This window comes from Xiphophorus hellerii, chromosome 9, assembly GCF_003331165.1.
Source record: "Xiphophorus hellerii strain 12219 chromosome 9, Xiphophorus_hellerii-4.1, whole genome shotgun sequence".
Classification (NCBI taxonomy): domain Eukaryota; kingdom Metazoa; phylum Chordata; class Actinopteri; order Cyprinodontiformes; family Poeciliidae; genus Xiphophorus; species Xiphophorus hellerii.
Genome location: NC_045680.1, coordinates 31265057 through 31290972, shown reverse-complemented (window position 1 = coordinate 31290972; position 25916 = coordinate 31265057). Strand labels below are relative to the sequence as shown.

Sequence of the window (25916 nt, the reverse complement as noted above, 5' to 3'; positions counted from 1 at the left end):
GCTGATGGTTCAAAACACCAAAACACAGAAGTGAGTGATTTCAGAGTTACATTTTAAGATTATTAAAAAACAACATTAAATCGATTTAAGTACATATGCAGAATAATTACTTACAATATTTTTGGATTTAGTATAGAATACAAAAAGTAATTATTTGCAGTGATTCACAGGCAGCATTTGTGAAGATTCAAACAGGAAGTACAAATAATTATTGGTTGGTTGGCGATTTAGAAAGTAAATATTGGTATGCAGATAAAGTTATCCAAATCTGAGAATAAATGCATAGTTTGGTGGGAAAGTAAGAAGTTATGAGAAAAGCGAGGTAAAAGTGAGGCATGCAAATAGAGTGGAAAAAAAATATTGATGTTAAAAAAATACAGGGATAAGAGATTATAAGTCAAAAAACGTTTTAAAACTTTTTTTTGAATGGTACTCGTTTTAATATGGGAAACAATTTTATAGTTAGTAAAGAAACTATGTTTTTATTAGTTGTAGGAAGAATGTGAATCAAAGCGTAACCTTGGAGATTAGTAGGGAAGTGAGGTCTGAAATTGTGGTTGTTCGATTAAATCAAATTGATGAGAAACTGGATTTACAAAGAATATAGTGACAAGAAAATGATGTTTACATGTATGATCCGAGAGATGGCGGTAGTGCAACTATTTGGATGCAAACTGCCGTAAAACTAAGGAAGAAGCAATCCGGTCACAACCTAAAGAAGAAGAAAAAATATCAAGGTTTGTTTCGTTCTGCTCTTCGATTAAACCGTTTTTCACATCTTGTCTCATTGTGAGCTCTCATAGTAATTACTGTAGACCTTTAACACTGATGTTCGTCTGTTTTTAAAGCTCCAACACTGAGAGCCCAGTTAGCCGCCGAGCTACCTGAGAAGCTAACTCAGAGAAGAAGCAGCTAGTTTCTATCTAAGACAAAAGCACAAAAAAAAAACTTCACAAGGTGATTATTGGACATGTCTGGACGTTGTGCGGCTACCAGCTCTTCTCTGAGGAATAGAAATCCGGTAAGAAACATCTTATGTCGAACAACAAGTGCTTGATAGCTGCTACTTTGACTCCTAGATGCACGTCAAAACGGTCGCCATATTGGGTGGGGAAATGGCATACATTAATTGGCAGAGGCAGATGGCTATTTAAGACCTTTATCAAACCAGGAAGTGAACGTTGAACTTAAAGAAACACAAATATGATAAAAAATCTGATCTGATTTCATAAAACATTTATTAAGTAGTTACATTAAACTAGAAATACTTTTTATTGCTCGAATGTTGGTTGTGGCTTCTTTGAAATATCTGCAAAATGTGAATTATGCAGAACTTTGAGATCATTGAGCGATGAAGAACCGAGTCTTCAGAAGACAACACCCAGTTCTGCTTTGCTTCTATTCAGAAGATAATTTTGCCGTACAAAGACAAGAATCAAACCAAATCAAATCTTATGTTGAGCCACTAAAAATTGTCTAGTCTGTAACAAATGCTCGTTGTTGCCGTTAACAAGGGTGGTTATTGAAATTGTGCAGTTGCGAGGGCTACTCAGCTGATTGTTTCATTAACTGAAAAAGGTCATAACTCTTGGAATGAAGATAGTTAAAGGATAGATGAGTCTCTCGACACCAGCTTGAATAGATTATCTCCCCTAAACCTATCTAAGAGTAAGACTCGAGGGTTCTAGAGATTTTCTGGACCCGTTAGACGGAGAGCTGGTCAGTAGTCAGTCCATGGGAGTTGTGAGGTTTAGGGCGGGGCTGGCTATTGCGCAATAACAATTCAAAATATTGTGATATGTTGAAGAAAGGCCAAAATGCTGAAGTTGCTGTTTTTAAGCAGTCTCATAAATATCCTGGCCACTCGTGGCTATGTGTTTCCATAATATTATTATGTCAAGAGGGAGACAGTTTCTGTCTTCTGAATCTGTCAAAGTCTTGATTCTGCTTTGGTCTTTCCAGATAATCATGTGATTATGCATTTTGTCAATCTTTCAGGTCTCCAGGAGCATCATGTCTGATCAGTTCCTAATCCAACCGGAAAGAAATACCATTTATGACCACAACTTACCAAACGATGTCAAGATGAAAGATGAACCAGATCCACAGCAGATTACAGAGATTAAGGAGGAACCAGAATATCAACCGATCAAAGAAGAACAAGTTGAGCTCAACGTCTCTCATGACAAGAAATCTGTAATGAAGCAGGAAGCTGACACCTTTATGGTGGCTGCTGGTTGGGATGAAATATGCCAGAGAACACCTGAACCGCAGAAAATGACGGTGACAAAGGAGGAACCCGAACCAGAACAGATTAAAGAGGAACAGCAGGAACCAGAACAGATTAAAGAGGAACTGCAGGAACCAGAACAGATTAAAGAGGAACTGCAGGAAGCAGAACAGATTAAAGAGGAACTGCAGGAACCAGAACAGATTAAAGAGGAACTGCAGGAACCAGAACAGATTAAAGAGGAACTGCAGGAACCAGAACAGATTAAAGAGGAACTGCAGGAACCAGAACAGATTAAAGAGGAACTGCAGGAACCAGAACAGATTAAAGAGGAACTGCAGGAACCAGAACAGATTAAAGAGGAACAGCAGGAACCAGAACAGATTAAAGAGGAACTGCAGGAACCAGAACAGATTAAAGAGGAACTGCAGGAACCAGAACCAGAACAGATTAAAGAACTGCAGGAACCAGAACAGATTAAAGAACTGCAGGAACCAGAACAGATTAAAGAGGAACTGCAGGAACTCTACATTAATCAGGAGGAAGATCAGCTTGTAGTGAAGCAGGATTCCTTCAGTGAAACTCCTTTCTATGAGAACGAAGCTGAAGACCAACATGAGGACAGATGCAATGACGGCGACCAGGTATTGGATGGAAATCGAGAGTTGATGATGAATCAGAGCGACAGTGTTGACTGTTCTAAACTCAAAAAGTCCCAGAAAAAAACATGTTCTTGTAAAATTTGTGGGAAATATTTCATCAGGAAAGGTTCCCTGAATTTTCACATGAGAATCCACACCGATGAGAAGCTGCATAGCTGTGAAGTCTGCAGTAAGTCTTTCATCCATAGCAGCCATTTGGTTCGTCACATGAGGATCCATACAGGCGAGAGACCGTTCTCATGCAAGATCTGTGGAAAAAGTTACATCGATAGAAGTAGCTTAAACGCACACATCAGAACTTACGTGGGAGAGACTTGTGGATTGTACGATAAATCTTTCACCAAGAATCAAGATCTGGTTTGTCACATTAGACACCACAAAGCCAGGAAGCCGTTCTCGTGTCCCATCTGCGGAAAAAGCTACACAACCAGAAGTAGCCTAAAAACACACAGCCTAGACCACGGAGGCCAGAAGCCGTTTTCGTGTGGACTGTGTGATAAATCTTTTACAAACAAAGGAGATATGGTTATTCACATCAGAGTCCATACAGGTGAGCGGCCGTTCCCTTGTGCATCGTGCAATAAATCTTTTATAAGCAATAGAGATCTGGTTCGTCATGTCAAACTCCACAAAGCTGAGAGACCGTTTCTGTGCACCACCTGTGGAAAATCCTACACCGACAATCGCAACCTTAAATCACATAGCAGAGTTCACCTGCAGGAGAAGCCATATCCCTGTGACCTGTGTGCCAAATCATTCGTAAACAGGACCGACTTAGTCCGTCACCGGAGGACTCACACAGGCGAAAAACCATTTTCGTGTGAATTGTGTGGGAAATTATTTACTAACAAATACACTATGTTAAAACATGCAACAGCTCACACAGACAAGACGCCTGAGGCGCTGTTTCCTTGTAGTCTTTGTGATGCGTCTTTTACTGACAGCATTCAGCTGGACGATCACCTGAGGAGCCACACAGGTGAGCAGGTCTTTTCATGCGTCACCTGTGGGAAGAAGTTCTCCAAACCATACAGTCTGACTATGCACATCCGGACTCATACAGGGGAAAAGTCGTATTCCTGTCAACTATGCTGTAAATTATTCACTGCCAGATATAAACTGACTGCACATGTATGTGAAAATAAAACTTAGAAAGATGATAACGTTTGTGAAACATTATTTTTTTGACCCACAGATGGAATCCAACCCACAACTACATTAACTATTACCTATTTTATTATTTACAAGACATTTCATACCATTCTGTTTAAACCAGGACAATTCAGTTTTTTGGTCAATTGTGCAGATCAATGGAAATAAAATGCTCTGGTCCAATCATCTATTGTTGATGTGCATGAACATGAACTCGGCTCAAACATCCCCTTTTTATTTGTGTTTTGCCTCACGGCTCACTTTTGGGATCACAGATTTAGGATAAATTTGTTTTCCAGTGTGCACAGGAAGTATGTGAATGATATCTACTGTGGAGGACTGGAAGTAGGTAAGAAGTGACGTGACGGATGGGAAAACGTGACGCTGCGTGAGTGTGCATGTACTGTATGTTAAGAGAATATAGTGAAAAGAATTATGCATATAATCCGACAGATGGCAGTAACGCAGGCTTTTGTGTGCAAGCCGCCGCTTCAAACTAAGGAAGAAGTAATCCGGTTAGCAACCTCAAGAACCAAAATATCAACTCTGGTTTCGTTCTGCTCTCCATTTAAACCTTTCGTCACACCTTGTCTCTTTGTCTGAAGAATATTTGAAGTGTACCGTTAACACCGACGTGTGTCTATTTTAGCAGCTCTAACACCCTGAGAGACACCAGTTAGCTCTGAGGCTAACTGGCCGGAGTTAGCCCGGAGGCTAACTGGCTTTTTCTTCTCTAAAAAGAAGCAAATAAAAAAGATCCACACGGAGATTTTTGGACAGTTGGACTGGACTCTGTGGCCTTCAGCTCTTCTTACAGGGAATAAAAGTAAGACTAAACGGTAAGAGACGAACTGAGACGAGACTTACTGACTGCTAGGCGCTTGAACACGTCAGCGCGTCCGCCATATTTAGAGGGGAAACAATCAGTCCAATTCAAAGTAATATACGACTTATAATTACTAAGTGTTTTTTTGTAGCTTGACCTCTACAGTTTACTGGGTTCACAGGTCATTCAGAGTGGATATTAAGATGTTTTCTTTTTTTGTAAATAAGAGAAGAAAATATGTCTAAACAAAAAATGTAAACACTATTGATTCTTTCAATTTGTAAGTAAAAAGCATGTATTTTTTGTACTGATTTAATTACTTGAGGTCCCATTAAAGCCAATATAACTTAACAACAGCAACCCAAATGGCCTACCAGTAATCTTAACACTTTGCATTTTACTATCCCTGTTTTCCTCTCAGGCAACTTGGCTCCTTTTTGTAACAGAATAACTTTTATAACTTGCCTTGGAATTTGTTATTTCTAGCTTAAATATTTTTCATTTATTAAATTATTTATATTAAACATATGCTGTTTGTTTGAGTTCTTTCAGCTATTTGTGTTATGAATAGAAGATGTGTTTGACAGGAGAAACATGACCTGAAACCTTCTAATAGCTGAAGTCTTTCAGGTGTTCTTTTTATTCATTTAGTTATCAAATGTAAATGAAGCAAGTCATATGTGTATTTTGTCAAAATCTTTGACATTAAAATGCTTCGTTTGTTTTGCCTCTAGATCTCCAGAAGCATCATGTCTAAATATTTGAGAGGTTGGTGGTGATCAGTTATTTATTAAACCAGAAAGCAACTCCATTTATGGTCACAACTTACAAAATGATATAGAGATGGAAGAGGAACACAAGCAACCAAATGTACAGCAGATTAAAGAGGAGCCAGAACTTCAACCGATCAAAGAAGAACAAGTTGAGTTTAATGTCTGTCAAGACGTGAAACTGGAGGCCAACACCTTTATGGTGGCTGCTGCTTATGATAAAATATTCCAAACTAAACCAGAGCTGCAGCAGATGACGGATATTAAAGAGGATCCAAAATCGGCACAGACTAAAGAACTGCAGGAACCAGAACCTGAACAGATTAAAGAAGAACCAGAACCTGAACAGATTAAAGCAGAACCAGAACCTGAACAGATTAAAGAGGAACTGCAGGAACATGAATCTACACAGATTAAAAGAGAACAGGAAGAACTCAGCAGTGATCAGGATGAAGATCAGCTTGCAGTGAACCAGGATTTCTCCAGAGAAAATCCTCTCTATGAGGAAACATACCAAAGTGAATCAGACCCACACCAAAACCAGATCCACTCTTCAAACTCCCCTGAAGCTGAAAACCAACACCAGGACAGATGCAATGATGGCCACCAGATATTTAATTTAAATCCACAGCTGACAATGAATCAGAGTGACGGTGTTGACTGTTCTAAAGAGAAAAAGCTAAATATTCATTCGCATTCTTGTAAAATATGTGGAAAATATTTCACAAAGAAATGTACCTTAAAAGTTCACATGAGAATCCACACTGGTGAGAAGCCGCATGCCTGTAAAGTCTGCTGCACGTCTTTCAGATGCACCAGTCATTTGGTTCGTCACATGGGAACCCATACAGGCGAGAGACCGTTCTCATGCACGACCTGTGGAAAAAGCTACATTGATAGAGGTAGCTTAAACGCACACATGAAAGATCATCTGGAAAAGAAACCGTTCACTTGTAGTGTGTGTGATAAATCTTTTGTCAGGATGCAATATCTGACTTGCCACCTCAGAGTCCACACAGAGGAGAAACCGTTCTCGTGTGAATCCTGTGACAAATCCTTCAGACACAGTCAATCTCTGGCTCGTCACGCCACACGCCACATAAACGAGAAGCCGTTCCCGTGTCCCACCTGCGGAAAATGCTTCCCTCACTTACGCAGCCTTGCGTCACACAGCAGAGTTCACCTGACTGACAAGCTGCATCCGTGTGAACTGTGTGCAAAATCATCCCTGGACAAAAAGGACTTGGAGCGCCACAAGTGGTCTCACACAGGAAAGAAACCTTTTTCGTGTGAAGCATGTGGTAAATTATTTAGTGACAAGAACATCATGGTGAAACACATGGCAAATCACATAAACAAGAAGCCTGAGAAGCAGTTTCCTAGTTATGTTTGTGGTGCGTCTTTTACTGACAGCATTCAGCTGGACGAACACCTGAGGAGCCACACAGGTGAGCAGGGATTCTCATGTGTCACCTGTGGAGAGAAGTTCTCCAAACCGTACAGTCTGACAATGCACATCCGGACTCATACAGGAGAAAAGTCGTATTTCTGTGAAATGTGCGGTAAATTATTCACTGCCAGATATAAACTGACTGCACATGTATGTGAAAATAAACCTTAGGAAAATGTTAAAGTTTGTAAAGTATCATTTATTTGACCCACAGTGGGAATGTGACCCATTGCCACTATGATTTACCTACTTTTTTTTAAACAAACATTTAAAAATGTGTTTAAATTATTCAGTTTTTTGTTGTACTTTTAGATTTTCATGGTAAATAGTAATAAATTGCAATAAAATGCCCAAGTCCATTTGTTGTTTATGTCCATGAATATTGACTCATTCAGGTCAAATATAACGTGTCTTAATTTATGGAGTCCCTCAAGGCTCATTTTTGAGACTCTCTTTGTTTGCATTTCATATTCAAATTTCAATATGAGCAAATATCAATTTATTGCTCAGTATAAATTCTGAATATTTATATTGCATTGCCTTATATATGTTAAACAAGTGGATGTTATTAAAACTTTTCAAATTAAATGAAGCTAAAGGGAAATTATAATTTTGATATTAACAGTGTTTCAGGATGTTGATCCTCTTATTGTAAGAAAATTTACATTTTCTGATTTTTATCTTGTTTTCAGCCCAGGACATTCTGGTAAATTAGATTTTAATCTCAAAGGCTTTTTTTCTTCCTGGTTAAATAAAGTTTTTAATATAAAAAACACAAGAAGAAATACCTGCAAATACTTGAAGTTTTATTTTAGGTTTACTGTTTTGAATTAATCTAACAAAAGGAGGAAAAAAATGCTGAGTTGACCTCCAAATGGCTTAACAGAAAGAAAATTACATTAGAACAAAAATGCTTGTGAACAAAGTCTCTGTTTTAAATCAACTGCATTTTTGGTTCAAGTATTTTTTTCATTCAGGGCATTTAATGGAATAAAAATAAACTTGTGAAAGAACAGAGATTAAATTGATAGCATATATTTTGTTTTTTGAGAATTGAGAATTACTCTTTAAAAATTGTTAAAGCATTGACTGATTAATATCTACTAATATACTGTATATTGTACATTTAACTGAAGCTACTATTATTTTTTCCCAACTTAAAGCTTTGTGGGTCCAGGGCATGAAAACAAGAGTGGGAAGGTCTATGGATAATGTTAGCCATGCTAACTCAGTATAAGATAGCATTAACGGCTACATCTTGTTATCACTTTCAGTGGCAACATGTTAAAATCTCCTGTATAATGACCTTTTCATTTTTAACACTAAATTAGATAAGGGATCTGAGAAGTACAGTACTCTAAAAATTGATAGTCCGAGTGGACAATTTAAATATTTAAGCTTAATTTAAGATCATCTTTCTTATGGCGATCGACATTTATTAGGATCAACTTTAATCACCATAAGTACTATTTATAAGTTATTAGACATCTGAATTCGATTTTTTGTGTAGTTGGGCAATTGGAGCAGAGCCACAGTTATATAATTTATATTTTTCTTTTACTTTTTATTTTTCTGTATAATTTATGTCTGTATTGTTTACTTTTTTTTTTTTTAAAAACAGCTTAACCTGTCCACAGGGTCCAGTTTCCATTTTGTTGCTTGAAAGAAGAATATATTTTAATACATTGGAGATAAAATGTTGAAGGAATTTAGAAAAAAATAGACAAACATTTAATTAAATAAATGTACTACAAGATAAATCATAAAATAAAATTATTCCAAGTTTAATTAGGTTGTTTAGGAAAACAAAATTCATTATAAAATATGACAATCGATATTGAAGGTGTAAAATAACAAAGCATTTTGAGCCGTACTCCATACCAGTAGGTGCCGGTGATACACGGCTTAAGTTTCTTGGTAACCGTCAAAACAAGAGAAGAAGAAAAATACTACAGGAGAAGAAGAACGCTGCTTCTTCCTGCTCTTCATTTAAACCGTTCTTCACATCTTGGCTCGTCGTGAAATCTGGTAATATTGTCAGTTTTACTTTAATAGCGATGTTTGTCTGTTTTAGCAGCTTCAGCACCCAGAGCGAGACCAGTTAGCCTCCTAGCCTCTGAGAAGCTAAAGCTCATGACGAGAAGCAGCCAGTTTCGTGCTGGAGAAACGAACATAAAGTTTTCACAGAGGAGATTATTGGACATTTGTTGGACGCTGTGTGGCTATTGGCTCTTCTTCTAAAGAATAAAACAGGGCTAGCTGGTAAGAGAAGCGTCTTTTCACTAAATTAGACAACAAATACTTGCTAGCTGCTGCTTTGACTCCTAGCTTCTAAAACATGTGAGCGTGTCCGCCATATTAGGAGGGGAAACAAAGGCGAGTTAACCGTTAAACAGAGCGGAGGTGTTGTGATTTTAATCCAACTCACACAGGGATTTACGGCTCATTAAACGAAATTATGTATCGTACGAGTTGGGACGAAGCTGAAGTTGGTTTCAGATTCCAGCTTCCGATTCGGGAAATGCTAATTTTTCACTACCTTCCGCATCTTTAATCAACTCTAGTTTAAAAACTACAAACCTGGACTGGATTATTCTGCTCTAATAGCAGAATATTTGGAACCATGTTTGGAATTTGTGAAACTTTTTTCTGGTTTGTGAAACTTCACTTCACTTAACAGATCGCTGCAGAAGATCTTTCCTTCAAGCAGCCATCACCATCTACAATAACTCTTTGAAGAATTAATGAGTTACACCAACATTTAATTTCCCATTGGGATTAATAGAGTGGCTTTGAATTATAATTTAATTTGAATTTGAAAAAAAGAACTGCATGGAACAAGTGTGAATAGTAATCTAAACTTCAGTGAAGTTTCACAAATCATGTAAAGGTTTCACAAATCTCAAACATGGTTCTAAATATTCTGCTATTAGAGCAGAATAATCCAGTCCAGGTTTGAAGGTGTTGTAGTTTTGGAATTGGAGCAGTTATGCTATGACAGAGATCCAAAAAAGTGGTGAAATCAACCTTTATTGATTTCACCACAAAGCAGAAAAACTTTTTCTGCAGTTTCACAAATCAGAAAAAGGTTTCACAAATCCCAAACATGGTTTTAAGTATTCTGCTATTAGAGCAGAATAATCCAGTCCAGGTTTGTAGTTTTTAAACTAGAGTTGATTAAAGATGCAGAAGGTAGTGAAAAATTAGGTGGAATCGCCCTTTAGCCATTTCCCGAATCGGAAGCTGGAATCGGAAACCAACTTCAGCTTCGTGGCGTTAGGCCTCTACAGTCTACCAGCTCTTCAGCGTTTTATGACTCCAATGTAGGATTATCTGGAGGAGGTCTACAGCAGTGGATACAAGTAAACACAAAGGAATGTCTATTAACAAAAATAATATTGACTCCTCCAATTTGTAAACACATTTTTTGTATTGATTTAATTCTCCCATTTAAGTTTTACCCCAGAAACTACTTCTAGCAATCTTAATTATTTTATAGTCCTTATTTTTGCGGCAGATTAAATATCTCTTCAAAAGCATTTTTTATGCGCATAAAATTACTCTTTAAAAGTTCAACAGGTTACACTTTAAATCTTTCAAAACCACTTTCTTCATCCAACAAAATAGGAAGGAACTGTTGGTGCGTGTGTCTTTGTCAGGCTGAAGACGACTGTCCAGCTTCAGGACGTAGAGGTTGAGTTTGGCAGTGATGCAAGACGATCCATCCTGACCAGTTCGTTTGATTAAATGGATGCCCAGCATGGGTGGCATATTATTATGGACTGGAACCTACTAACACCTGAAATCAGTTTGTTTTGTTTGCTTGTTTGTTTTTATAAGGTAAACAATGCATATAAATACATTTTGTCAAAATTATTAAATTTGTTTTGTTCTACCTTCAGGTCCCAAACAGCATCATGTCTGTTAATATTTGGGTGGTTGCTGGTGATCAGTTCCTCATTCTACCAGAAAGCAACTCCATTCATGACCATAACTTACCAAATGATCTAGAGATGAAAGAGGAACCAGATCCACAGCAGATTACAGAGATTAAGGAGGAACCAGAATGTCAACGGATCAAAGAAGAACAAGTTGAGCTCAACGTCTCTCATGAAGAGAAATCTGTAGTGAAGCAGGAAGCTGACACCTTCATGGTGGCTGCTGGTTGTGATGAAATATTTCAAAATAAAAATGAACAGATGATGGAGACAAAGGAGGAACCAGAACCTCCAGAGATTAAAGAGGAACAAGAACCTGTTCAGATTAAACAAGAGGAGGAGGAACTCTACAGTCATCAGAATGAAGGTCAACTTTTAGTGAAGCAGGATTCCTCCAGTGAAACTCCCATTTATGAGGAAAAATATCGCAGTGAATCAGACCCAAACCAGGACCAGATCCACCCTTCAAACTCCTGTAGAGCTGAAAACCAACCAAAGGACAGATGCAATGATGGACTAGATGGAGATGAAGAGCTGACAGTCAATCAGAGCAACATTGTTGACCGTTCAAAAATGAAAAAGCTCCAGAAAAACATGTGTTCTTGTAAAATATGTGGAAAACGTTTCATCAGAAAAACTGCCTTGAAAATTCACATGAGAAACCACACTAATGAGAAGCCGCATACCTGTAAAGTGTGCAGTAAGCCGTTCAGCTATAGCAGTGGTTTGGTTCGGCACATGAGAACCCATACAGGTGAGAGACCGTTCTCATGCAAGACCTGTGGAAAAAGTTACATCAACAGATGTAGCTTAAGCGCACACATCAAAGCTCACCTTGGAGTGAAGCCATTCCCATGTGGATTGTGTGATAAATCTTTCACCAAGAGGCAAAATCTGGTTTATCACATCAGACTCCACACAGGGGAGAAACCATTCCCGTGTTCAACCTGCGGAAAAAGCTACGTAAGCAGAAAAAGTTTAAAAAAACACATCGAAACACACATCACAGTTCATACAGACGAGAAGCTGTTCTCGTGTGGATCGTGCAATAAGACCTTCAGAAACAAACGAGGTCTGGATCGTCACAGCAAACTCCACACAGGCAAGAGGCCGTTCTCATGTTCCACCTGTGGAAAAAGCTACGCCAGTAGAGATGGCTTAAGAGCGCACTTCAAGGTTCACCTCCCTGAAAAGCCGTATCCGTGTGACCTGTGTGATAAAGCTTTCACGGTCAAGATCAACTTCGACCGCCACAGGAGGACTCACACAGGCGAGAAGCCATTTTCATGTGAAGTTTGTGGTAATTTTTTTATTGATAAGTTGGCTGTGGTTAAACACATGAGAAGTCACACAGGCGAGAAGCCGTTTCAGTGTGATCTGTGTCCCAGATCTTTTCATACCAAATTTCATTTAGGCTGCCATAGAAGGACCCACACCGGCGAGAAACCCTATGCGTGTGACCTGTGCGGTAAATTATTCATAAGCAGAGCTAACGTGGCCCAACACATGAGGACCCACAAAGGCAACAAGCAGTTTACATGCAAAAAGTGTGGAGAATCTTTTGGTGACAGGAGCAGTATAGCCAAACACCTGAGGAGTCACACAGACGAGAAGCAGTTTGCCTGCAATGTTTGTGATGCGTCTTTTACCTCCAGGATTCAGCTGGACAATCACCTGAGGAGCCACACAGGTGAGCAGGGCTTCTCATGCGTCACCTGTGGAGAGAAGTTCTCCAAACCGTACAGTCTGACGATGCACATCCGGACTCATACAGGAGAAAAGTCATATTCCTGTGAACTGTGCGGTAAATTATTCACTGCCAGATATAAACTGACTGCACATATATGTGAAAATAAACCTTAGAAAAGATGTTAAAGTTTGTAAAACATCATTTATTTGACCCACAGTGGGAATGTGACCCGTTGCTGCTCTACTTGACCTACTTTTTTCTGTTTGTTTTGTTTTACCTGTAAACCGTTTTATACCAAAGCAAACAGGGCAATTCAGTTTTTTGTTTCCAAAAAAAATATCCAAATCCATCCATCTATAGATCCTGGCCATGAATTTTGGCCCATTCAGCTCAAAGCAACGAAGACGAGCTGGACTTTAGTGCTCAAAGTCTATAAATCTATGGAGTCCCTGAAGGCTCAATTTTGAGACCACTGTGGTTTGCATTGTTCATGCTGCCAGTTTGTTTCACAGTATAAATGTTCCTTTCGCTGCTTTGCTAATGTTTTGCAGATTTATTTGCCTTTAAAGGCAGAGATGGACTCATTTCAGCTGTTGTCACATTGCCTTAAACGTGGAGGTTCTTAAATATTTTGAAATTAAATGAAATCTAAACAGAAATGTTTATTTCTTATTGAAGATTTTTACAGTGCTTCAGGCTGTTTGTCAAACTATTGTAAGAAAGTTTTAATTATCTTGTTTTACTGCTGAATGGCCCAGAAGACTGATGAAAATGAGATTTTTAATCATACTGAGTTTTTCACCTCCTGTCTAAAACTCCTAAACATTGAAAGAAATACCTGCACATACATGAAGTTTTTTATGTATTCTGCTTTGTATTAATTCAATTAAAGGAGGAAATAAATTTCTCTGTATCTTATGTGAAATGTTTTTTGTTTGTTTTTTTACAGTTTGGGTTCAAAGTGTCAAATACTTTTGGAGCATGAAATTAAAATAATTTGAAATTGGAAAAGAACAGATGTGGAAAATGAAACAAAACCAAGAAGAAGAAAACAGACAACGAGGATATTATATAAGTATTTCATGTATTTTTCATGCAGCTGCTCACAAGAGGATTGTTTATCTGATTAACACCTGGAGGAAACGCAGTGAAATATTATTTCACAAGAATTAAAAAGCTTGTGAAAGAGTTTTTTGGTTCAAGCGTGTTCTTCATGCTTCAGGGACGTTAGTGGAACAATAACATAAATTCAGGAAAGTGCAGATATTAATTTGCTGCCACCTGCTCTGTTTTTTTAGATCAAGAGAAAAATAATGGAAGTTATTTTTTTAGAACTTGTTACAACTGATGATTTACTATAACAACATTTTCTCAGGTTTGGATTGTTTTAGTAAATTAAACCCCTTTTTTTAAATGGTCAGACAGGACAGTGTTTTAAATGAATTCTGTTATTTTCTCCCACTTAATACCATAAATCAGCACAAGGTCTAGAATATGAAGACGAGTGGGTGGGTTCGCCTGATGAAGAGGATCTGTGATTTTGTTCTGATTTTTTTCAGTAAGCAGATTGTAAGAGGAAATCCATAAACCAAGTTTATGGTTTTATTAGGTAGGAACCTGGGTTCATGTTCAGATTTACTCAAGTCTGATTAATATTACAAGTAAGACATGAAAACGTAGAGATAAAGTTTAAAAAAATTAGGAACAAACTGTGTTATAAAACAGCATCAAATTTAAGTCCATATATGATGGAGTAGCAGCTCTGTGTAGATCATCACCAACCGACAGTCAACACCAGGGTTGGGTAGTAACTAGTTACATTTATTCAACTAAATTTAGTTGAGTAACTTCTTTGAGAAAGTGTACTTTTAAAAGTATTGTACTTTTGACTTTTACTTGAGTGATTTTATTGCGAAATATTTCTACTCTTACTTGAGTAAAATTTTCTACCTGCTGAATAAAGAACAAACTTTAACACAAATTGACCAGACACAGACCTGCAGCTGATACGTTGTTTCAACAAACTGATTTGGAGAAATTTTCTTTTGTCTGATTTCGTTATATTTTAGTTACTTTTATGAATTATTGTAATTTTCGTCCTTAAAATACCAAAATTTCCACTTAACTTTATATTTTGGTCCGTCTGATGTACATTTTTTATATTAAATTATTGATAATTTTATCAGTTACTCAGAACTTGAGTTTACATTTTATCAAATACTTTAAACTTTTTCTTGATATGTTTTAGAGCAGTCAAAATGAGAAAAACCAGGCAAATAATCATAACCGAGTTTTGTTTAAAACTGGGAAAAAATCGGACAGAATTTTTTTGTATTTGTTTTCAAGAAGAGAGTTAAATACTCAGTTACAAGTTACATCTGGACATACAAGACATTTTGGATAAACTCTCTGCTTCTGAATCACATAGAGAATATAGATTTTGTGAGTTTTTAATCATATTTATTTTATTGCTTAGTTTATAAATCTGTGTAATGTTTAGCATCCCGACCCACACCTAATTCCAGTAGGTGGCGATAATGCTCACCAAAACGTTGCTCAATAAACTGCCGTTAAACAGAAGAAGAGCTCGGTAGCATAGGCAACCGCCACAACCAAAAGCAGAAGAAGGAATTTGAACGTTGGTTTCGTTCTGCTCTTCGGTTAAACCTTTATAATCTTCACATTTTGTCTCATTGGGAGCTCCGATAATATTTACATTCTTACTTTGATGCCGATGTTTGTCTGTTTAAGGAGGTCAAACATCCTGAGTGAGACCAGTTAGCCTCCGGTATTCATGAGAAGCTAACTGTCAGGAAAACTAACCAGTTTCTAGTTGGAGAGAATCGTAAAAAAAAAACTTCACACGAAGATTTTTGGACTCTTACTGGAAGCGGCGCGGCCGCCGGATCTTCTTCTAGGGACTAAAAGCAACACTATCCGGTAAGAGAACCGTCTTTTGACCAACTAAGGCAACAAATGATTGCTAGCTTCTGCGTTGACTGCTAGGTGCTATAACACGTCAGCGTGTCCGCCATATTGGGAGAGGAAAGAGCGACAAGTTAATCAGTACAGGGAGCGGAAGTGCTGGGTTTTAAGCTCCTTTCAGTGCAATTTATGGCTCATATTGAGCAAAGTTGCGTGTCCTACTAGTTAGGCTATACAATTTTTGATTTTTGTGAAATAAGTAAACTAAATTAAGTTAAGGTTATTTTTATAGCAACAAGGCAGTTCAAAATTTCTTTCATCATAAAAACATCAAACACATAAAAAACATATATAACAAAAAAAAAAAAACACCCAGTAACACATCTGACTTCCTATTTGTAAACCCTAAAAACATTTGTAAAACTGATTTCATTGCTAAAAGTCTCATTTGACCCATTCTAAAGTTTTACTCTAAAAACACAGATGTCCTGCTAGTTATTTTAACTTTCTACATTTAGTAATCTTTATTTTTGCCCCCACTTTATAAGAGACAAACATTTTAAATGTTTGCTGGGAATATGTTGTTTTTAGTTTGTGAATTTGTGCGTTTTCATCATTTAAATAACATTAAGTGGTAGTCATACTATTTCAACCATCTGGAATGGAAGGAAAATATGTTGATGTGATTCTGACATTCATCTTGATCAATTATCTGTGTTGCTCTAAGAGAAAAGTCCTATAACGCCCCAGACCTCAGTCCAGTAAGATAAACAAGGTAAAATTATTGTAGTGTATAAGATATGGAGCAAATAATGAGTTTTGCTCCCAATACTGACCCCTGGGGGACTCAACAAATTATTTTCTAACGTAAACTGTTGCCACCTGCAGGAATAACTTCTTAACCATTTAATTTCCACTGTCTCATATTGTTCCAGTTTATGATCTACAACAACATTTAATTTCCCTTTGGGATCAATAAAGTATTTTTGAATTTGAATTTAATTTGAATTTAGCAATTAGTATTTTCTGGTAAATTGCTTTAAAAATATTGTTTCATAGCCACATATTCACAGTTTTATCCACAGTATAAAAGACTAGGATGCAAAAGGAAATGCATTCAATAAAACAACGCATATAAACGTTATTCTCCAAGCAGTCAAAATTAATCAAAATTAGCATTAATGTTTGGCTTATGACATTACTAATGTTATGATTAATAATTTATTATTAACTTTTGAATAAATTGCGAGTTTCTTTAGTTGAATAAGGGCACCATTCCACTCTCCCAGGAATCATAAGTGAAACTTGTCAGTCTGTCATGAAGGAATGAAGTTATGCTACAACATTAAACTTAGAGACATTAATATGCTTTAACATGCAGGTTCTTTTATAAATAAGAAACATGGTAACGTTGCAGATATTTTGAAGTTACCGTGTCAGTCATGTTTCAATCCGTTTCTCGTCCAGATGTGGCAGAACTGAGTCAAATTTTAACGGCTTCATGGAGCCCAAGTTGGCAAGCTAACCTCAGTGTTAGCATAGCACTTCTGGCAGCAGAACTGCCATCAGGCTTTTATTGTGAAAGGGTGACTGATTATTTTCTGTCACACAATAATAGAAAAGAAAAGAAAAGAAAAGAATCTAAAAATCCACATCTTAATAAATAAAAAAATAAATTATGCTTCCAAAAATTGTCAAAATATTCACAGATGACAAAGTGCTTCTGCTAAAGGCTTGAATTTTAACAAGCTTGGGAGGATTTCATGGAGAAACAAAAGTTTTTGACCTTTTCTTTGCATTTTTTTCCATACAGATGATTTAACCAAAATTCAAAAATTTCTCAAAATTCACTATTTTGCAGTAGAATTAGTAAAATATGACTAAATGTGCTTTTCCTTCATGCTGCATTTTTCATAATGTTCTGTTGAAGTCAAAGTGAAGAAAAAAACATTATAGGGTAGAAAACATGAACAGGAGGAACATGACTGTTATAGAAACCTGAACTGGAACATCCTAATATCTAAACATCTTCTGGTGTTTTTATGCTTTTTTAAAAATTTATCCTAATCAATTCATGTAAATATATTTTGTCAAAACCTTTAATACTAAAGTGTTTAATTTGTTGTTCCTTCAGGTCCCAAACAGCATCATGTCTGTTAACGTTTGGGTGGTTGCTGGTGATCGGTTACTCATTCAACGAGAAAGCAACTCAGTTCGTGACCGCAACTTACCGACCAATCTAGAGATGAAAGAGGAACACAGAGATCCAGATCTAAACCAGATGAAGGAGGCGCCACAATATCAACCCATCAAAGAAGAACCAGTTGAGCTCGACATCTTTCATGACCAGAAGTCTGTAGTGAAGCCAGATGCTGACACCTTTAGGGTGTCTGCTGGTTCTGATGAAATATTCCAGCGTAAACCTGAACTGCAGCAGATCACAGGGATGAAGGAGGAACCAGAACCGGAACAGATTAAAGAAGAACTGGAGGAACCAGAACCTGAACAGATTAAAGAAGAACTGGAGGAACTAGAAACTGTACAAATTAAACAAGAAGAGGAGGAACTCTACAGTGATCAGGATGAAGATCAACTTGTAGCAAAGCAGGATTCCTTCAGAGAAACTCCTATGCATGAGGAAAAATACCACAGTGAACCGGATCCAAACCAGGACCAGATCCACCCTTCCAACTCCCCTGGAGCTGAAAACCAACCAAAGGACGGATACAATGGAAAAGACCTGGTATTAGATGTAGAAGAAGAGCTAACAAAGAATCAGAATGAAAGTGTTGAACACTCTAAAGTGAAAAAACTAAAGAAAAACATGCGTTCCTGTAAAATATGTGGAAAACATTTAATCAGGAAAACTCTCCTGAAAATTCACATGAGAATCCACACCGGTGAGAAACCGCATACCTGTCAGGTCTGCAGTAAGTCGTTCAGCTTTAGCAGTCATTTGGTTCGTCACATGAGAAATCACACGGGCGAAAGACCGTTCTCGTGTCAGACTTGTGGGAAAAGCTACATCAACAGAAGTAGCTTAAACGCACACATCAAAGACCATCTGGGAGAGAATTCATTCCCATGTGGATTGTGCAATAAATCTTTCACCAAGAGTCAAAATCTGGTTTGTCACATGAGACTCCACACAGGCGAGAAACCATTCTCGTGTCCAATCTGCGGAAAAAGCTACGTGAGCAAAAGCAGCCTGAAAAAACACAGCATAACACACAACATGGTCGACACAGGCGAGAAGCTGTTCTCGTGTGGTTTGTGTGATAAGTCTTTCAAAAACAAACGAGGTCTGGTTCGTCACGTCAAACTCCACTCAAACAAGAGGCCATTCTTGTGTCCCACCTGCGGAAAAAGCTACACAAGTAAAGGTGCTTTAAAAGAACACTCTAGAGTTCACCTCCCTGAAAAGCCATATCCGTGTGACCTCTGTGATAAAACCTTCGCAGCCAAGATTAACTTTGACCGCCACAGGAGGACTCACACAGGCGAGAAGCCGTTTTCATGTGAAGTTTGTGGGGATTTTTTTATTGACAAGTTGGCTGTGGTTAAACATATGAGAAGTCACACAGGGGAGAAACCGTTTCCATGTGACCTGTGTCCTAAATTTTTTCATACAAAATTTAACTTGGCGTGTCACATGAGGACTCACACTGGTGAGAAACCCTATCCTTGTGACCTTTGTGATAAATCCTTCATATCCAGAGGTAACTTGGACCGTCACCGGAGGAGTCACACAGGCGAGAAACCGTTTTCATGTGAAGAATGTGGTAAATTATTTACCAACAAGATGTCTATGGTTAAACACATAAGAAATCACACAGACAGGAAGCTCAAGAAGAGGTTTTCCTGTAATCTTTGCGAATCATCTTTTACCAACAACCTTCAGCTGGACGATCACCTGAGGAGCCACACAGGTGAGAATGTCTTCTCTGTGGAAAGAAATTCTCCAAACTGTCCAGTTTAACAGCCGGACTCATTCAAGCACTAAATTACCTGCTCGGTAAATTATTCAGTTCCAGTTATAATCTGACTGGATATGTATGTAAATAAGCCTTAAAAAGAAGTTTGTAGAATATCTTTTGACAAGCGGAAGGAATGTGACCCAGGGCTATTATTATTACTTATGTATGTATTATTGTTATCCTCACTTTGTATTTTTAGGATTTTACCTGTAAAAAGGCATTTCATGCTAACTGGCTTATGCAAGGGGAAATCAGTATATTTCTATATAGTAGAAAACCAGCAGCTGTCTTAATTGTAAGCTATTCAAAATATAGAACGTTATTTAAAACGTTTATCTTTTTATCAGCCCTGTTGCCTGTAAAAATAATTTTTGTCCTTTGTTTCATATCAAACCTGATTGCAAATAGTTTCCAGTTGATCAAGAAGCCTCTTTTATTCTGTATGTTTGCTGGAATCCTTCATCTGAATTGTTCTTAGTTTTGCTGTTTCTTGATTGTTTTTCTGCATAATAAATGTGTATGTAAAAGAATTTAACTTTTTGATAAAACTGTTTAATGTCAAAGTGAATATTGATTTCTGCAAAAAATAATTAAAATTAAATAATATTTAATAAAAAATAATTGATTGCATAAATATTCATTCCCTTTGGTGTTTCTAGTTTCTGGATCTGGGATCAATTGAGAGCAGTGAGTCTGTAAATAAAGACTCGTCTGTCTGGACGGTCCATTCACTGGTTCATCAGTATCCTGGCTACTGCAGGAAGATTAAAGAAAACTTCGACCAATCAGAGAAAAGCTTATTGAGAAGCTTCAACCGTTTTGTTAGGAAGAATGAAGGAAAACTGCAGCGTCCAGATGTCTAGACCTTTCCCCACAGACTTTCTGATTCCAAACAAATGTGCATCTAAACGTTGCACATTTTAGATGCACATTTGACTCACCCCTGAGTCAAATGGGGTGAATATTTATTCAACCACTTATTTTATGTTGCACATTTGTATTTCTCATTATTTTATAGAAATCTGTTTTTACTTTGACATCAAAGGCTTCTCTTTTGCAAATTTCTGCTAAAGGATCCATTATGTTGCTTAAGATTGATTTGTAAAAACAATAAAAAGGGTAAAACATGGTGGATAGTTTTATATGTGCTTTATATGCTTCTGCATAAAATATTAAAATGATTTACAAGATTTCAGATAAAACACACGACTAAACAGCCACAGAGGAAAAGAAGAAATAACACAAACTCAGACTCAAAGGTCAACCAACCATCACAATTATAAAATCAAATGAAATATTGTGTTAATCAACTGTGTTATGTTTGTGCAGCAAAAAATGTGCGTGTACTGTTCTCATGTTAAAGATATTAATAAATGTTTCCAGAGGTCATCAAGGGTCAACCAACCTCACATTTTGGTGTCAATCAACTGTGCTACAAATATTTTAGCAGCACAGCATGATTAATGTATATCAATTTTGTAAATAAGACTTCATTCTCACAAGATATCAACAACTGATTTTTTAAAGACAGAATTTACAAACCTTTTTAGATGTCGTGTTTTTCCCCCCATCAGTTGCACTGCTCTCCAGAGTCCGACAGGTGGCGGTAATGCGTCCATCTGCAGGCTGGGTGTCAACAAGAAGAGAACGAAGGAAAAAGGATCAATTAAAAAGTTTGTGCTCTTTTGCTCTTTATTGAGTTTGCCCAGATATTTTATCTCATTAAACGCACTCAGCCGTTTCAGCCGGCTGGTCACAGCGCTGTCTCTCCGTTTACAGAGCAGCAACAGCCGCAGGGAGAGGGGTTAGCATCCGAGCTAAGTGAGAAGCTAACCCCAGGACATAAGAAGGAACCGGTTCCCCTTTAGAGAAAAGGATAAAGATGAGTTCACACCGACAACACTGAACGTTCATTGGGAACTGGGTTGCGTTTTCTGTCACCAAAGAGTACAAGATAACCGGGTAAGAGAATCATTTTAACGAACGGTGTCAGCAATTACAAGCTAACAGTGTTCTTTAGATGCGGCGACACGTCCGCCATATTGGGAGAGGAAACCTCGGTCACCTAACCCTTAAGATGAGTAAATGAACAGATGTTTTAGCCGTTAAAGCGTTTAAATGAGATCAGGCTGGAGTTCAACACATCTTCCACATCAGAATGAGTCAGTTGAGGCGATTCTGCATCCACATAAATACAGATTGTGAAAGAACCACAGCAGTGAACAATTAAAATATTTGACACCATTGACCATGATATATTATTCCAACTGGAGAGTTGGGTTTGACTCTCTGGAACAGTACCTTACTGGGTTGGGTCTTGCCTAAAGAATAGGGATTTTTTTGTATCAATTTCTCATCATAGGGGACAAAACTGCTATGATGATATAGCAAACCCTTTTCTTTAATATCTACATGATCCCAGTAGCTCAGGTTACAACAAGTAAAGAGATTAGCTGCCATAACTATGCAGATGATAGTTATGATATCATTTGAAATGTAGATGATACCATAACTTTCTAACTACATTAGTTATGGTAGCTAATCTAGTAATGGGATCATCTTCATACCTGATGGTATCATAATGACTCTGATGGGTTCAGAGTCATTACAGCGACTCTGAACCCATCCAAGCACTGAACAGGTGCTTAGAACAAATCAATGCATCTATGTGCCATAATTTTCTCCAACTGAACAGAAATAAAGTTACTATCTTTGGACCTAAAGAGTCAGCACACAAATTCAGTTATTACAGCTAGAAACTAGCAATCGGGTTAGAAATTTGGTTGTAGTGATGGACTCTGACCCGAACCTTCAGAGCCACATAAAGACAATTCTAAACTCCTTCCACTGGCTCCCTGTAGCTCAGAGAATAGACTTTAAAATACTGTTGTTAGTCTATAAATCGCTGAATGGCCTTGGGATCTCTCTCCCCAGTGACATTTTCCCCTTCAGATTACTTTGACTTGATCCTGTTTATATTTTGTTCATCTGATGGTAAAAAATAAATTTTTACTTGTTCTTCTTTCCGTCAGGCCGTCGTCTTCATCATGTCGGCGTTTACCTGGGAGGTTGTTGATGATCACTTTCTCATTAACAAGGAAGGGAACTTCAACCCTGACAAGAACAAACCAAACGACCCAGAACAAGAACGACCAGAACCAAAGCTGCTGACGGAGATAAAAGAGGAAGAAGACCAACAGGTAGAACTGTTTGATGGTGCAGAGCAGGTTGTTGTGAAGCAGGAGACTGACTCGTTCACGGCGAATCCTCCTCCGGAGAACACCGAACCAGATTCACAGACAACTGAGGAACATCAACCAGTCAAGGAAGAACAGGTGGAACTGAGCATCTGTAACAAAGTGGTGAAGCAGGAGGCAGAAACCTTTACGGTTCCTCCTAGTGAGGTTCTCCTCCACAGAGAACCAGAACTTCAGATGATCCAGGCGAAGGAGGAACTGGAATCTGAAGAGGTTAAAGAGGAACAGGAGGATCTTTCCAGTAGTCCTGATGAAGACCAGAACCAGAACCAGAACCAAATCCTCTCTACAAACTCAACTGAAGCCGACAATCAGCAAGAAAGCGACCGCAGTGAGATGCTGCATATTTGCAAAGTGTGCAAGAAAACCTTTGAAAGTAGCAGTCATTTGGCCGAACACACAAGAAGTCACTCTGGTGAAAAACCCTTCCAGTGTCTATCCTGTGGAAAAGCTTTCACCAAACAAAACAACTTGGCCGTCCACATTAGAACCCACACAGGCGAGAAGCCGTTCTCGTGCCCCACTTGTGGAAAAGGTTTTACCCAGAAAGGTAACTTGAGCATTCACATGGCAACGCACACGGGCGAGAAACCGTTCTCCTGCCCGACTTGTGGAAAAGGTTTCACTCAGAAAAGTAACCTCCACATTCACATGAGAACCCACTCGGGCGAGAAGATGTTCCCATGCGAGCTGTGTAGCAAATCCTTCAGCTTCGGTTGCCAGTTGGCTACTCATATGAGAACCCATACAGGCGAGAAACCGTTCCTCTGTGTGGCATGTGGAAAACGCTTCTCACAGCAAAACTACTTGACTGTCCACATGAAAATCCACACAGGTGAGAGGCCTTTCTCCTGTCCCACTTGTGGAAAGAGTTTTATCAAGGAGTGGAACTTGTCCGTTCACATACGATGCCACACAGGTGAGAAGCCGTATCCTTGTGAAGTTTGTGGTAAATCCTTCATCAATAAAAGTCATCTGACCAACCACATGAGGACTCATACATGTGAGAAGCCTTTCTCCTGCCTGACTTGTGGAAAGAGTTTCACCAAACAGGGTAACCTGACCGACCACATAAGAAGCCACACAGGCGAGAAGCCATATCCGTGCAAAGTGTGCAGCAAGTCATTCGTCAACAAAAGCCATTTGACCAACCACTTGAGGACTCACACCGGGGAGAAGCCGTACGACTGCAAGCTGTGTGGTAAATCTTTCACAGACTGCAGCAGCATAGCTCAGCACATGAAAACACACACAGGGGAGAAGCCGTATCCTTGTGATGTTTGTGGTAAATCCTTCCGGAACAGAAATCACTTGGCTTGTCACATGAGAACCCACACAGGGGAGAAACCTTTTTCCTGTCCGATCTGCAGAAAAAGCTTTACCCAGAAAGGGAACTTGAGTATTCATGTGAAAACTCACACAGGTGAGAACACACAAGCGTGAGAAGGAGCATTCTGCGATTTACATAGTAAATCTTTTTATTCAACATGTTTATAGTTCAACTTTTGTTATCTTAGCCTTCTGAGAAAAATATTTAAACCTAAAGCTGCTTTCATACCTGATGGTCCGGTAGACTCGGTTCTGTTCCAGTAGGGATGTCTGGAAACGAAGTTGGCGTTTCTCAAGAGCCATGAAAATAAATCTTCATTCAACTTATTATTTTTAAAATGTCACCAGCTCACTTCTCTGGAATCGGACTTTCACTTATTTATTTATTGTCATGAGCTTAATAAGCACTTAGAAAAACTGGTTACATTTCAAAATAAGAGCATCAACATAAATCACACTGAATAACTAACAGTAGTGAATTTTGAGATGTTTCTAAATATTTCTATCTCGCCATTACAGTAAAAAACTAAATCCGTTTTAGTTACTGAAATACTTTGAACCTGACATAAATAGTTAAAAACAAATAATAAAGAAATAGAATTAAAATGATCATATTATTATTAATCTGGCTTTGAGACAGAGGATTGAGCCTTGATTTATTTTCTTCACCCTTTATTCTTTTTATTTGTATATAGTATTTATGTTTTCTTGTCATTTTTTCAACTATATATGGACTGTAAACAAATTGATTAATAAAATTCTCCTGACCTGTTTAATGAAATGTTTTGTTGAATTATTTAGTGATTTATTGAATCTTATTTTTAACCAGTTTATTTTTAAATCTGTCAGCCTGAAGCTCCTCGTCTTATTTTTCTGACTTTTCTGGAAAACTTTTAATCAACAGAAACAAACCCAAATGTTTTTAATATATAATGCTAATTAAAGACTTCAAGTTTCTAACAATTTAGATTTGATTTATTTCTAGCATTTCATTAAGTCGTCTATAAACATACCAATTAAATAAAGTAAAATTTAAAAAAAGCAGATCTGTTTCAGTTACCCCAGATTAAATTACACACAGGCTGATTGGTTTCAAGCCTTTATTTCTGTTAATTATGATCATTTTCTTCTTCCAGAGGCAGACGATATTTTTTAGATCTGATTTAAAATATTACATCAGATCAATTAAACACATTTAAATGCGGATTGTGAGGGAAAAGCACAGATACTGTGATCTGGGTGAATAAATTTATACTGAAACAAACTGCATCATGTTAGATTTTAAAAACTAAAGTCAAACATTTTGACTAATCAACCAAACGTTGCTCCGCCTGGATTCCACCACTAGATGGCGACATTGTTCCTAAACTGGAAACGAATATAATCATGTCAGAGTTTCAGCACAGATGGAAAATATTCATCTGATCAAGAAAATCCAACATTTATATAAAAATCAGAACAGCAGCTTCTCCCTCTGCTTCAGGTGAATTTATTCATCAGTTGCTGCAGAATTTTATGAAGCTGTTTTTAATTAGCTTATAAATATCCGCAGCCTTTACAACAGATTAATGTGTCCAGAAACTGAGAACAAAATGTAACATATCAGCTTCTAATTGAGAAGAAATCTGGAAATGCATAGAGAAACGTTACATTAATGCAGAAATGAATAAAGCAGACGCTTTAAAAGGTCAACACTGCCACGCAGCATCA

The 25916-nt window shown here is 37.7% G+C and overlaps 5 protein-coding genes across 7 annotated transcripts; all 5 read left to right on the top strand.

The window, feature by feature from the left end:
• The first annotated feature begins 575 nt into the window (after nt 1–575).
• On the top strand, nt 576–4055 carry LOC116725748 (zinc finger protein 2 homolog). Its single transcript, XM_032572092.1, has 3 exons — nt 576–737; nt 849–1021; nt 1999–4055. Exons 2-3 carry the CDS (start codon nt 971–973, stop codon nt 4042–4044), a joined length of 2097 nt encoding a protein of 698 aa, XP_032427983.1. The 5' UTR covers nt 576–737; nt 849–970; the 3' UTR covers nt 4045–4055.
• A 429-nt stretch (nt 4056–4484) lies between these two features.
• On the top strand, nt 4485–7449 carry LOC116725225 (zinc finger protein OZF-like). The gene is made up of 2 exons (XM_032571138.1): nt 4485–4883; nt 5605–7449. The coding sequence occupies exon 2, from the start codon at nt 5714–5716 to the stop codon at nt 7259–7261; it is 1548 nt and encodes a 515-aa protein (XP_032427029.1). The 5' UTR covers nt 4485–4883; nt 5605–5713; the 3' UTR covers nt 7262–7449.
• A 1563-nt stretch (nt 7450–9012) lies between these two features.
• Nucleotides 9013–13643, top strand: LOC116725154 (gastrula zinc finger protein XlCGF57.1-like). Of its 2 annotated transcripts, XM_032571038.1 has the most exons (3): nt 9014–9118; nt 10750–10898; nt 10993–13643. In XM_032571038.1, exon 3 carries the CDS (start codon nt 11008–11010, stop codon nt 12889–12891), a length of 1884 nt encoding a protein of 627 aa, XP_032426929.1. In that variant the 5' UTR covers nt 9014–9118; nt 10750–10898; nt 10993–11007; the 3' UTR covers nt 12892–13643. The 2 variants fall into 2 exon arrangements, with proteins under 2 accessions (XP_032426928.1, XP_032426929.1); XM_032571037.1 differs by lacking the exon at nt 10750–10898 and having other exon boundaries at nt 9013–9118.
• Nucleotides 13644–15299: 1656 nt separating this feature from the next.
• On the top strand, nt 15300–21009 carry LOC116725450 (gastrula zinc finger protein XlCGF57.1-like). Its single transcript, XM_032571521.1, has 2 exons — nt 15300–15658; nt 17778–21009. The coding sequence occupies exon 2, from the start codon at nt 17793–17795 to the stop codon at nt 19620–19622; it is 1830 nt and encodes a 609-aa protein (XP_032427412.1). The 5' UTR covers nt 15300–15658; nt 17778–17792; the 3' UTR covers nt 19623–21009.
• Nucleotides 21010–21206: 197 nt separating this feature from the next.
• On the top strand, nt 21207–24982 carry LOC116725451 (gastrula zinc finger protein XlCGF57.1-like). Of its 2 annotated transcripts, none has more exons than XM_032571523.1 (2): nt 21207–21293; nt 22653–24982. In XM_032571523.1, exon 2 carries the CDS (start codon nt 22668–22670, stop codon nt 24318–24320), a length of 1653 nt encoding a protein of 550 aa, XP_032427414.1. In that variant the 5' UTR covers nt 21207–21293; nt 22653–22667; the 3' UTR covers nt 24321–24982. The 2 variants fall into 2 exon arrangements, with proteins under 2 accessions (XP_032427414.1, XP_032427413.1); XM_032571522.1 differs by having other exon boundaries at nt 21215–21582.
• The last annotated feature ends 934 nt before the right edge of the window (nt 24983–25916 follow it).

Excerpts from the sequence above, each read along its gene's own strand:
- LOC116725450 (XM_032571521.1), top strand. The coding sequence starts at position 17,793 with ATGTCTGTTAACGTTTGGGTGGTTGCTGGTGATCGGTTACTCATTCAA.
- LOC116725748 (XM_032572092.1), top strand. The coding sequence starts at position 971 with ATGTCTGGACGTTGTGCGGCTACCAGCTCTTCTCTGAGGAATAGAAAT. Across the intron at positions 1,022-1,998 it reads CTCTGAGGAATAGAAATCCG|GTCTCCAGGAGCATCATGTC; the intron begins GTAAGAAACATC and ends TCAATCTTTCAG.
- LOC116725451 (XM_032571523.1), top strand. The coding sequence starts at position 22,668 with ATGTCGGCGTTTACCTGGGAGGTTGTTGATGATCACTTTCTCATTAAC.
- LOC116725225 (XM_032571138.1), top strand. The coding sequence starts at position 5,714 with ATGGAAGAGGAACACAAGCAACCAAATGTACAGCAGATTAAAGAGGAG.
- LOC116725154 (XM_032571037.1), top strand. The coding sequence starts at position 11,008 with ATGTCTGTTAATATTTGGGTGGTTGCTGGTGATCAGTTCCTCATTCTA.